The sequence below is a fragment of the Notolepis coatsorum genome, assembly GCF_963971535.1.
Source record: "Notolepis coatsorum genome assembly, chromosome: 5".
In the NCBI taxonomy this organism is placed as follows: Eukaryota; Metazoa; Chordata; class Actinopteri; order Aulopiformes; family Paralepididae; genus Notolepis; species Notolepis coatsorum.
Window position 1 is genome coordinate 27,518,034 of NC_140169.1, and position 13,457 is coordinate 27,531,490.

At 41.9% G+C, this 13,457-nt stretch overlaps 1 protein-coding gene across 1 annotated transcript in view; it reads right to left on the bottom strand.

Moving 5' to 3' along the window:
- Positions 1 to 13,457, bottom strand: part of LOC311228135 (titin-like) — a gene marked incomplete at its 5' end in the record, with an annotated part of 258,753 nt that overhangs the window by 181,801 nt on the left and 63,495 nt on the right. Inside the window, 12 exon segments of the mRNA XM_084314050.1 lie at positions 338 to 695; positions 1,524 to 1,734; positions 2,595 to 3,372; positions 3,853 to 3,942; positions 4,327 to 4,565; positions 8,536 to 8,613; positions 9,044 to 9,253; positions 9,654 to 9,921; positions 10,062 to 10,142; positions 11,011 to 11,194; positions 11,898 to 12,180; positions 12,685 to 12,795. Coding sequence (XP_084170176.1) covers positions 338 to 695; positions 1,524 to 1,734; positions 2,595 to 3,372; positions 3,853 to 3,942; positions 4,327 to 4,565; positions 8,536 to 8,613; positions 9,044 to 9,253; positions 9,654 to 9,921; positions 10,062 to 10,142; positions 11,011 to 11,194; positions 11,898 to 12,180; positions 12,685 to 12,795 — 2,891 coding nt within the window.

The following is a 13,457-nucleotide window of genomic DNA, read 5'->3' on the forward strand; positions in this document are numbered from 1 at the left end:
CTTTCTGTGTTTTAGGAGTTCTTGTCCATCCTACCCTTTCTTCTTCTTTTACAGCTTCAACCCTTTGAGCTTCCTCAAAATAGCCCAATTCAAGTGTCTCCTCAGCTGGTTCCTCAGGTTCCTCTTCTTTATGTGTTTTAGGGTCTCCGGTCCATCTAGTCTTCTCCTCGTCTTGTACTTCAGTGCTTTCGGTTTCCTCAATACAGCTCAATTCAGATGCTTCCTCATCTGCTGTAAAGACCCTTTCAGTTCTATCAAGTGTTATTACATCATGATCTTCTCTGTCGTGAAGTCCATGAACGGTCAGTTCTGGATCATAATGTTTAATCACATCTACTCTGTGAGTAATAACTTCTTCTTCTGGTTCTCTGGGCTTCACTGGCACCTTCTTCAGCTTGACCCTGTGTGGTTCTTCCTCTGCTTTATCAGGTTTCTCAAAGCGTTTCAGTTTAACTGATTCTTTGTCCTTGTCGATCTTTGTTATCTTCTTCTTAGTTAAACATGGCTCCTTAGGTTCCTCTTCTCTTCCTCTTCTAGGAGTTTTCTTCCATCCCATTTTCTCCTTCCCCTGCACATCAACACTTTCAGCATCCTCAACATAGCTCAACTCAGCTGCATCCTCATCTCCACTGAACACTGGAGTCATCATTTCTCTGTCGTCTCGGTCATGGAGTCCATGAGCTGCCAGTTCTGGGCTGAAATGCCTAATAGAAGTAATTTCTTCAGGAGTGACTATTTGTGTAGGTGTCGTTACTTCTTCCCTTGGATGAATGTCATCTTTAGATGATGGAGTGATGTATTTCTTTGTTGGAGGTGAGACATCTTTCTTCGTTGGAGGTGAGATATCTTTCTTTGATGGAGGTGAGAGATCTTTCTTTGATGGAGGTGAGAGATCTTTCTTCGTTGGAGGTGAGAGATCTTTCTTCGTTGGAGGTGAGAGATCTTTCTTTGTTGGAGGTGAGACATCTGTCTTTGTTGGAGGTGAGACATCTTTCTTTGTTGGAGGTGAGACATCTTTCTTTGTTGGAGGTGATACATCTTTCTTTGATGGAGGTGAGACATCTTTCTTTGTTGGAGGTGAGACATCTTTCTTTGTTGGAGATGAGGCATCTTTCTTTGTTGGAGGTGAGACATCTTTCTTTGTTGGAGGTGAGACATCTTTCTTTGTTGGAGGTAAGACATCTTTATTTGTTGGAGGTGAGACATCTTTCTTCATTGGAGGTGAGACATCTTTCTTCGTTGGAGGTGAGACATCTTTCTTTGTTGGAGGTGAGAGATCTTTCTTCATTGGAGGTGAGAGATCTTTCTTCATTGGAGGTGAGACAGTTTCTTTAGGAGGGGGAGATGGAATGTCCTCCCCCTTAGATGCAGTTTCCTCAAATGGTCTTTCCTCCATAGGAGAATATTCTTCAATGTAAGCAGTATGAACTGTAGTGTCTGTTGGTTCAATGTCCTCTGGTAGTTCAACTATATATTCAGTATGTTCCTCTGCTGTATCTTCAACCTGTTCATCTTCGCTGTACCACACTGGAGACTCTTCCTTCACTATCACCCTCTGTTGTTTTGTTACCCTTTCCAAAGAGACTTCTTCTATCACACTGGACTGCACCAGCTCCTCTCTCCTGGCTTCAACTTCCTCTGTCAGAGAGAGCCTCTCACTGAGACCCATCTTCACAGCTGAATCCTGTCTCTTCTCAACCACAGCTGTGGTCTTACGATCAGTCCTCGTGGGAACTGGGGTAACTTTTTAAAGATATAACCCAAGATTCAAGATGTCCACCATGGAGTGGTGGCAAAGAGGAAGACAACAAAACAAAAGACAAACAGTTTTAAAGCCACAGATAAGCAAGTGCCACGTGTAGTAGTACATAGTCTTACTGAATTGTGAAAGTTGTAATGATTACTACCTCTCTGCTGTGTAGTTTCAGTAGACTGAGGTAGGACTTCTTTTGCAGAAGGTGTAATTTGCTCCAATTTCTGGGGCACTATAGCAAATAAATGTACTCAATCAAACTAATGCTATTGGAGAAACCTTGGTGCTGCTTTTTGAAAGTGTGTCTGAGAAACATTGACTTTAAGCATACCTTTAGCCGGGGTAACATCCTCCAACTTTGGCTTAGCTATTGCTGGTTTTTCAGGTTGTAACTCCCTCTGTTTTACTGTTTTGATATATGAGACAGCATGACAAAACAGTAAACAAATATGACAACATAAAATAACATAGACACATTTCAAGATATAAAGAATTTGCAAAAGATATGATGAAAAGTTCTGAGCATGAAGAGGTAAATGAAGATAAAGAAGATCAATTGAGTAGTTAACAGTTAATTACTAATAACTTTCAACTTATTCATCATCTTTGCAGATATATAGACTGTACCTTGTGGTTGAGGTGTTGGCTTTTGAGCCAGAGGGACTTGCTTTGATGTTTCAGGTGCACACTTGTGTGCTTCTTGGTCTGCTTTAAGTGACTGTGGAATGTACTTGGGTGCTTCTTGAACTGGCTCTGGAAGTTGCTTTGTTTTTGTTGCTTTAGGTGCATAACTTGGCTCCTCTGGAGCTGGCATTACTGCCCCAGGAGCATACCTTGGTACCTCTGGAGCTGGCATTGCTGCCCCAGCAGCATGCCTTGGTACCTCTGGAGCTGGCATTGCTGCCCCAGGAGCATACCTTGGTACCTCTGGAGCTGGCATTGCTGCCCCAGGAGTATACCTTGGTACCTCTGGAGCTGGCATTGCTGCCCCAGGAGCATACCTTGGTGCCTCTGCAGCTGGCATTACTGCCCCAGGAGCATACCCTGGTACCTCTGCAGCTGGCATTACTGCCCCAGGAGCATACCTTGGTGCCTCTGGAGCTGGCATTGCTGCCCCAAGAGCATACCTTGGTGCCTCTGGAACTGGCATTACTGCCCCAGGAGCATACCTTGGTGCCTCTGCAACTGGCATTGCTGCCCCAGGAGCATACTTTGTTGCCTCTGCAGTTGGCATTACTGCCCCAGGAGCATACCTTGGTGCCTCTGGAGCTAGCATTGCTGCCCCAGGAGCATACCTTGGTACCTCTGGAGCTGGCATTACTGCCCCAGGAGCATACCTTGGTGCCCCTGCAGCTGGCATTGCTGCCCCAGGAGCATACCTTGGTACCTCTGGAGCTGGCATTGCTGCCCCAGGAGCATACATTGGTACCTCTGGAGCTAGCATTGCTGCCCCAGGAGCATACCTTGGTACCTCTGGAGCTGGCATTACTGCCCCGGGAGCATACCTTGGTGCCTCTGCAGCTGGCATTGCTGCCCCAGGAGCATACCTTGGTATCTCTGGAGCTGGCATTGCTGCCCCAGGGGCATACCTTGGTACCGCTGGAGGTGGCAATGCTGCCCTAGGAGCATATATTAGAGTCTCAGGAGCATACAATGGTGGTTCTGGCTCAAGCTTAGTAACTGCTTGCTGTGGTTTTCTTGGAGGTTCTGTCGCAGTCTTGGGTGTCCGTGCTTCTGGGACAACTTAAAAGAACATTCATTCATGAGTTGATTTTGAGGCTGTGTTTTTGTACACACTCTAACGAGTGCTTAGCACAGTTTAAGAGATAGCCACAATACACTGAAGTAACATTTACACGCACAGTTTAAGAGATAGCCACAAGACACTGAAGTAACATTTACACACTCTAACGAGTGCTTAGCACAGTTAAGAGATAGGCACAAGACACTAAAGTAACATAAAAATATGTGTATTCAATACACACAAAAACATGGCACCAACCAAGAACAAGAATGAGGTATTCTGCCACATTCACTGACAAACATACCACATTCAAGATATATAAGATCAAATCTAAATACCATCTTTGCAGCAATACCTTTAGTTGGAATATCTTCAGGCCAGGATGGAGTAACTTTGGCTGCAGGTGGTTGGACTGCATGTTCCTCTCGCTGGGGTACCGCTGGCACTTCAGAGGACATGAAATATAATGTTTGAACCTAATCACCAAGGCCTTCATATGGAGTAATTACACTACACTCTAATGAGTGTGTTAAAAAATATTTCCAAAAGCCTAAATTATTGCTTAAAAGTAACACAAAAACATTTCACATGACGAAACACAGAGTAACACATTACGACAAACAAGACATGTCTGCTGTCCACTCTCAATTGCACCTTTAGTGCCTTTCATTAAAGCACACTCTAGCGAGTGCTAACAGTAAAAGAGATTATAGGAACATAGAACAAAGCATAAGATGTGTTCAATTAACAAGTCACATGACAACATATAGGAAAGAGTTATGAAGAATAATTAAGAAATAGTGTAGAATAACAATAGCTCCCTTAGTACCTTTAGCAGGGAAAGCTTCAGTCCTAGGTTGGGAAGGCCAGTATGCAGGTTCTTCAGTCCTGGGTGAGGAAGGTCTATATGCAGGTTCTTCAGTCCTAGGTTGGGAAGGTCTATATGCAGGTTCTTCAGTTCTAGGTGAGGAAGGTCTATATGCAGGTTCTTCAGTCCTAGGTTGGGAAGGTCTATATGCAGGTTCTTCAGTTCTAGGTGAGGAAGGTCTATATGCAGGTTCTTCAGCCCTAGGTGAGGAAGGTCTATATGCAGGTTCTTCAGTCCTAGGTGGCGAAGGTCTGTATGCAGGTTCTTCAGTCATATGTGGGGAAGGTCTATATCCAGGTTCTTCAGTCATAGGTGGCGATGGTCTGTATGCAGGTTCTTCAGTCATAGGTGGGGAAGGTCTATATCCAGGTTCTTCAGTCATAGGTGGCGACGGTCTGTATGCAGGTTCTTCAGTCCTAGGTGGGGAAGGTCTGTATGCCGGTTCTTCAGTCCTAGGTGGGGAAGGCCTGTATGCAGGTTCGCCTGGCCTGGGTGTAGCTGCCACTTAAAAGAGCAGTAATTGTATTGAGTACCCTAAAGATCATCGCCAAATTATGGAGTCAATAAATTTAGACAGGGTTAGTTTTCTCAAGCTATGTCTTATCATTAGCTTGAGTCCTAGCCAAAACATGTAGATTAAATACCACCAGCACTCATCTATAATATGAATTCCAGCACACAGATGGTCAAGCATTAAGATTAAGTATTGTGGAGCGGATGCTCCAAATCAAGTAGAAGATGTTATTCCATCAAGCCCAAGAGGTTAACAAGAAGAAAAATGCTGTGTTATGTTAATTAACATACAACAAAACATCGGAGGGTTTGTCTCCTGGAGCTTAGAGCTGATCTACCTTTCTGTGGAGCCGCTGGTTGTGGAGCTGCTTTGGGTCTCCTGGCGGGCTCACCTCTACGGTCTTCAGGAACTTAAAATAATTGTAGTTTTGGTTTATTTTCTAAACTTCCAAGAATCTCTCAACATTCGAGATTGGCACAATTAAACACAAACTTGTGAGTGACATACGGAGGAAGAGATTAAATATAAAGCAGCAGTTAAGTGCCTTGTCAAGAAAGAGTGCAGTAAAGCCATTACGTTACCTTTCTGTTGAGGAGCGTCTGTCCATGGAGTAGGCACAGCCTTTGGTGGCTCGGGCTCAGACCAAGTAGGTGCCACTTTTGGCTCAGGTGCCATTCTGGCTGGATATGGCACTTCGGCCTCAGGAACCTTTTTAGGCTGGGGTGTTGATTCAGGATAATACGCTTCATGTGTGACCTTGCTGGGAATGGCCACTACCTCTGGCTTCCTGTAAGGTGTGTGTTCTTCAAGATAATACAGAAACATCACTGTCAGTCAATACAGACACTACAGGCGTTTAAGATGGTCAAGACTAAGAGAAAGCAAGAGAACACAGAACATTTACAACAGAAAGACAAAACAATACAACAGACGAGCAACGGATCCAATGCTCTCTACTGAATTACTTCACAAGCATTGTAAGAAAATACGACTGACACAGACAAGCCAAACAGAGTCCAATGAGTGAGGATAAAGAACATCACTGACAAGCAAAAAAAGAGTCCATTCATTAGACCACTAATACTGGCAAGCTCTAAGCTCTCATCTGGTGTCTATGAAAAGCTCTACCGAGGGTAGAAGTACACTAGATTAATAGGTTAATAATGGAATTAATGGAATAATCTGTGCTTTCAACACAGAAGTGCAACAGTTTCTGCACCAGATCAGACTCTAACAGAGAGGGCAGAACAGAGGTGTGACAGACACAAGATATTAGTTAAAATACAAACAAATAAAAATCATAAAAAAGGCAAAAGCAAGATGATACAAATGACGACAAATAAAATGCACAAGAAGAGGTCATGAATTATGACAAATAAAATGCACAAATGAGGCATTTTATATTGTGACATACAGAAGCCTTGTGTTGCCTATTGGTCTAGAAGACCTTTTCTAACTTGACAACATAAACATAAAAAATGTGCCCAAGTAGATTTCCTGTTGCAGTGTTTGAACAGGAGAATACTGGACTTGAAGCAGTTGTAAGTAGTATTTTACATGACTGCATGTAAAAATATGGCGGGACAGAGACACTATCATCATCACTGGCATCATAAGGGTGATGATGATGATGATAATCACAGCTCGCTTATTAAATCACAGCCACAAGCTTTTGTTTTTAGTGGCCAGAAGCGTAGCTGGTATACCTTGGGGAACGGTCTCTCTCATCCTAGCGTCTCTCCTCTCAACACTTTCGTCGACGGGTTTTCTTTCTTCTGGTGAGGGAAAAAGTCAACTTAGACACATCTTTACACAAGGACATGACTGATGTCAAGACTGCTGTTAACGATCAGTCAGGAATCTTCCAATGACACTGAAGACGTCACACAATGGGATGGATGTACAGAATATTAAGGACAGATAATGAAGAGATGGATGACAGACAGAAGTCACCAAGGATGATACACGGCCATGGATGAATGATGGGACGGACATCATTTACATTATTAAGAAACAAAGAAAGGATAAATGAACAACATGATTAAGAAGAAATTATTGAAAAACAAACACAATCATTAAGAAATGTAACAAGACAAACGAAACAAACACGTTTAAGATGAGTGGGCGATGAGTGATGGTTGGTCTGAAACCAAAGCCACATTGATACCTGTGACAGAAGAGTATTGAAGAGACACCCTTTCTTCTTGCTTTGTCCAACTTTCATAAGCTAGTGTATTGAAAGACAGATCGGTTGTTAGAACGAACCGCTTTGAACATTCACTCGCTACCTTCAAGAGTTAGATTTTAACCTGTGCAGCGACACTCTTAATTACTCTAAATCACAATAATATTACAGTTATAATTATCCTACACTTGAATAAAGAGCTGTCCATGGAGAAGCCATCAATGCAACTGAAAGTCCTTAAATATGCATAATGGCATTACTGCACTACATTCACTCTGCATATCCAATATACAAATGTTGTTTAAAACAGGTGCACTTTGAAACGGACAGACGGGAGGTGATTGAATTATTAGTCGGTAGAAAAGGATGGTTTGATATTAATTTATGAATTACCGGTCTCACACGTGATTTAAGGATGATGGTGGTGGTGATGATGAAGAAGATGATGAAGATAATGATAATAATGTTAGATTTATTATAGGGATGAGGGATAATGGTTCATTTTATATGAATGAAATGGGGAAACACAGCAATTTCCTCACTCCAACCTCAGAGTTATTAGTGTCTAATCAACTAATTCTAGAATTATTAGTAATATTATTATGATTCTGTGTAATCCATGAAAGTTATAAAGTTATACCTGCAGCTCTCTCTTCGGAACGATAGAATTCAGTTGAATCTTTAGATGGAAAAATTAGACATGTTGTAATTGAAAAAGATTCTGCCTGATGTTAAAGTGAGGCTTAATGTAAATGGATGCATTAACTAAAAATGTATTTAATTAATTAATTGAATTTCTTACCTCTGTGGGCAACCATAGCTGTTTCTCCAGCTACCTGGATGGATGTGTCTGGCACATCTAAACATTTACACATAGTTTTAGTGCCAAATCTAAATACATCCATAAATCACTGTGAAAATACTGTTTATTCATAGTTTTGTATGGATATTTTAACAGTAAAACCTCACATACCAGATACGTCACACTTTGACAACTACTTTACTTGAAATGCATCTTTATTTGAAATTGAAAAATAAATAATGTTGTATCAGTAATCCACGATTGTCATGATGGTACATGAGCAACACGCATGGTGGTGGTTTCCATGATGACATTAAGAATCACTCTATGGCTCTAAATAAAGTTATTATTATTATGGCAGCCATTTTATGATTTACCAACCACATGACCATTCATGAATGTGGATTTGGATTGGAAGGGCCATTCTATCAATTCAAGTTCTGCATTTCAGTGCTTCCAGACTGTGTTTTAGAGTAGACCAGCGGACATATGTGGTTTTACTGTCATTAAGCTAAATACTTTAGTGAAATACTCACCATAAGGAACCTTTCCTAACCCAATGTCTGTGAAAGGATAAATTGAAGTTGTTATAACTGAGAATAATAGTGACTGTATATAACTAGAGATGATTTATATTGTATGTATTTATAGTGTTTAAAAGGTACAGACCTTTCCCTGACAGGTAAAGTTCAGCTGTGCTCTTAGCCTCTCCCATGGGCTCCAAGCGAGCTATGACAGAGTAGACGCCTGAGGGATGAACGCACATAATTCTCTACTCTTAGGACAGAAGGGAAAGTCACATCTTTCATTTACATTTTTAAGCCTTATTTTTGTTCACCAGGTACTGGTCACAATACGGGGAAAGGTTTCTACATTAAAAGCAGCAACCTTACAAATGTTACCCTTTAATTATCTTAAAATAAGCATTAGCATGTCAACATTCCATAAAAATGGGTTAGCTTGTGGCTAACGTTACCCATTGGTTTTAATGACGAATGCTAAAAATGCTAACAAGCCAAACTAAAGTTGTCATTACTCAACCTTTCCCCAAATGATTGCTAAGAAGTGCTTGGTGAAGGAAAATATGAGACAAAAATCGAAGGTGGATTAATCTATTTTAATCAAATCTATTAAAATGTAATAAATTATTTAGATAATGCGAAGTTCCATCACGAACCTTCGTCCTCAGCGGTTACATTATAGATGGTCATGAAGTGCCGTTGGCCCTCGGTTCTGAAGTTATATTTGGGGCTTTCTCTCAGCTCCCACGTGTCTTTGTACCACGAGACGATAGCGTTGTCGAACGACACCTCACACTCAAAGACGGCTGCCTGCCGCTCGTTCACCTCGATGCTTCTGATGCGTTTAGTGAACTGAATCTGCTCTGCTAAAACCAGATCATTGGGAGTGAGTTCAGATTAAGGTTTTGGAATAACTCGTTTGTGTTAGATTTGTGTTCAATCAAAAAACCTGTTTATCGTAACTTAAGCCCTATTTTAACATCTGAGACTTTAAAGTCTCTAAAATTGAATGTAACTTAAGAGGCATAAGAAGAAAAGAAATCCACCAAGAGTACAAAGATACAGACACACACAAAACGTAAGATGTAAACCAACATGTACAAAGAGGTAAGCGTGTGTCAAAGCGTTTGTTAGTTAAGACTCCTTACCTAGCTTGCGATCACCCCCTGATAACGAAACGAACAAGAGGGATTTCAAATAGCGTTAAATGACAATCACAAACACGTATTCTTCAAACGACATGAAGAACTGTACACAGACTCTAACCTGAGATGGTGAGCTTGGCGTTGGAGATGTGGGGGCCACAGACCACGCGGTAGTTGCCCTCATCCTTGGACTGGCAGTGTTTGATCTTCAGCAGGTGGCGGTCGCCAACGACGCTGATGTCGTACTTGTCACCACTGTCCAGTTTCTGGGTGCCCTTGTACCAGGACAAGGTGATCTCTGGGTAGTTGATCCTAACCTCACACTCAAACACAGCAGTCTGGTTCTCAGAAGTCACTTGGTCTGTAATGTCCTTCAACACCGACACGGGCTGGGGGGTGAATGTGGGAGATTGCAGCATTACATTTATTATGAATGGAGATTTGTTGAAATTACTATGTTTCCTTATATAACAAAGAAACATTGAAGAAGCAGCTAATTGCTGACTTATTAGAAGCCCAGACTGTTTACCTCTGATCCTGCACGTCCCTCTAGCTGTTGGATCAGCCTGGACATGTCTTCTTCATCTACTCTACCTCCACGCTCCACTTCCTGGACCAGGAAACAGGAAAGGTCAAGGGTCAGTGGGTTGCTTTGGTTGTGAGCATGAAACTGACTTCAACACCAACATGTGGTTAATAAAAAGATTTTAACCACTCATCATTTGTTGAATGATTACTTTTACTACAGGATAATAATATCACTGAAACGCTCACAGTAGTGTGGTGGCTTCTCCTAAACCTTGTTATGATGACTGTCATCTATTGGGCCCAGTCAGACATTACTGTCAGTGTCATACTCTACTGGGTCCAGTCAGACATTACTGTCATATTCTACTGGTTCCTGTTAAACATTACTGTCATGCTCTACTGGGTCCAGTCAGACATTACTGTCATACTCTACTGGTCCCTGTTAAACATTACTGTCATGCTCTACTGGGTCCAGTCAGACATTACTGTCATACTCTACTGGTCCCTGTTAAACATTACTGTCATGCACTACTGGGTCCAGTCAGACATTACTGTCATATTCTACTGGTTCCTGTTAAACATTACTGTCATGCTCTACTGGGTCCAGTCAGACATTACTGTCATACTCTACTGGTTCCTGTTAAACATTACTGTCATGCACTACTGGGTCCAGTCAGACATTACTATCATACTCTACTGGTTCCTGTTAAACATTACTGTCATGCTCTACTGGGTCCAGTCAGACATTACTGTCATACTCTACTGGTTCCTGTTAAACATTACTGTCATGCTCTACTGGGTCCAGTCAGACATTACTAAAGTTAAATTAAAAACCACATATTAATATAGTCCCCAACTGGCAAACAGATCAAATCGGAATGGAACCCCAGTAATATTATTGCCATTCTTCACTGGGTCCAGTTGGAAATTTTTGGAATTTCTCATCTCACCATTTTCCCGGTCTCTATCTCTTTCTCTCTCTTCAGGAAGTCCTTGGCCTCCAGGATAGCGCGGAAATCGTAGATCTCATGCTCCTGCAGAATTCTCTCATAGTCTTTAATGTCGTGACCTCTCAGCAGTTCCACAATATCAATGTCTCCTTCCTTCTTAGGGCTCTTCTGCTTGGACGGTGTCCTTGGGAAGACGGAACAACACAGAGGTGAGGTGGTGTAGAACTCACTTGGAGTGGTGGAAAGGCCTCTAAGACTGGCCTTCAAACTCTCTGACCATAAGATCTCTCCACTGAAACAAACACTAATAGATTTGAGACAGTGTGTTGCTTCCTCTAGGCAGTAGTGACCCTTTCCTATAGAATCATATGGTCTCTATTAGGACCAGACGACCGCTGTACAGGCTTGAGCTCAGGACCAGATAACCACCATGTCCAGGCTTGGCCTTAAGACCAGAGGACCACCATCTACAGGCTTGACCTCAGAACCAGAAGACCACCATCTACGGGATTGATTTTTTTCCCCCATTAGGATGAAATCCCATCAAGACCTTGTTTGCGGCACCTCCCCTCATCTGTTTCTCTCCAGTCCATCCTAGTGTCTCAGCAGAGAAATATAATACTTGAAGGGTGAACTGGAAGTCAGTTGGAAATGCATTAGAAAAGCCAACCACCAAACTAATATAAAAGAGGCTTTTCGACTTGTTCTGTGGTCGAGGAGGACATGTGATAATCAGATGTAAAAATTACCAACCACACTTACCTTTGTCAGAACAAGTTTTATGTCTGATTATCACATGTCCTCCTCACAACAATAACATGCCTTTTTAATTGAATTTATACTGTATATATATATACACTGTAAACATTCACTTCAACTTCACTTACTTCTTCAGTTTAGCCCTGAAGTCTCCCGTCTCTTCGGCCACCTCCTTTTTCATTATATTTATGTCAGCGCTACTTTCAATCTCTCCATGTCTGTTGGTGGCAACACATCTGTACTGACCAGCGTCAGAATTGGTCACTTCCTTGATCTCCAGTTTGGCCTCCTGTCCTTTATGCTCCATGGTGATGCGACCACCGTGGGTGATCTGCCTCCATTTACCCTTCATCCATTTCACATTGGGGATGGGATCACCTCCGATCTTGGCGATGAAGGTGGCAGTGCCCTCTGAAAACAACAACAAATAAGTTAACAGGTCCATGTGTGGCTCTGATAGGTCCATATGTGGCTCTAACAGGTCCATATGTGGCTCTGATAGGTCCATGCATGGCTCTAACAGGTCCATATGTGGCTATGATAGGTCCATGCATGGCTCTAACAGGTCCATATGTGGCTCTGATAGGTCCATGCATGGCTCTAACAGGTCCATATGTGGCTCTGATAGGTCCATGCATGGCTCTAACAGGTCCATATGTGGCTCTGATAGGTCCATACAGGGCTCTGACATACATAAGCACTTCTACAATCTGAGGTTGAACCTTTGTGTGTAAAAGAAGAATGACAAATGTTGATCCACTAAATATCCACTAAATGTGGGCATGTCTTCCCCCTCAGGAATAATGGTTTGTGACCATAACAACAGAGCTAGACATACTAACTTGTCCTACTGTTAAACCTATTGGAAGTGGCACTGGGTGACTACATCTTAACTGTGATTAAAACGTGTCTTACTCTCAGGTACGTTGAGAGTCTTGATCTCTTCAATGAAGAAGAGGTTGTCCAGGCGCTTGGCTGGGACATGTGCTGCTGGAGCCTCGGTGGGGGAGGGCTTGGCTCCCTTATCTGGGGAAGAATGTCAACAGGTGAATACCCTAGCAGTGATAGTGATTATTAGGGGTTCGTTTTTCCTTCTTCTCCTTCTGCAATGGTTTTGCAAATTCCAGTGAGATGGTAAATGAACATGAAATTTGACCCATTGATTGTAAGTTGTGTGAAAATGCTCGCCAAGAAATATGATCCCAATCGACCGATAGGGGGCGCTATAATTACAGGTCAAACTTTTGAACTGTGAAAGGTCATAATGCCTAGGAAACCTGGTCCAGACATCAGTTATATCATGAGAGGCTTGTTGATATCTTTTCGTTTTCAAGATATTGACCAACAAACTTCAAAAGAGTGTGAATAAGTACATAAATAGATGCAGGTCAACAACCATTAGGACAATAATCACAAAATGTGCAGGATATGTCTATATACCTACCTGAAACATACCCTGAAAATATTGTTCATAATACAAATCAGACTATAAATCAAATATTGTCTGTTCATTACAAAATCATTACAAAACATGCAGAAATAGTTTCATAACACTGTTCAACAAATTATGTGTGAAGTTACTGTGACATTTTAGTAGCTTGAACCCCGATGGTTGTTGCCCCTTGCTGCTGGATTTATTTTCTTGATCCCATCTTTGGGAAACAGTGACTCATAAGACAACAAGCATG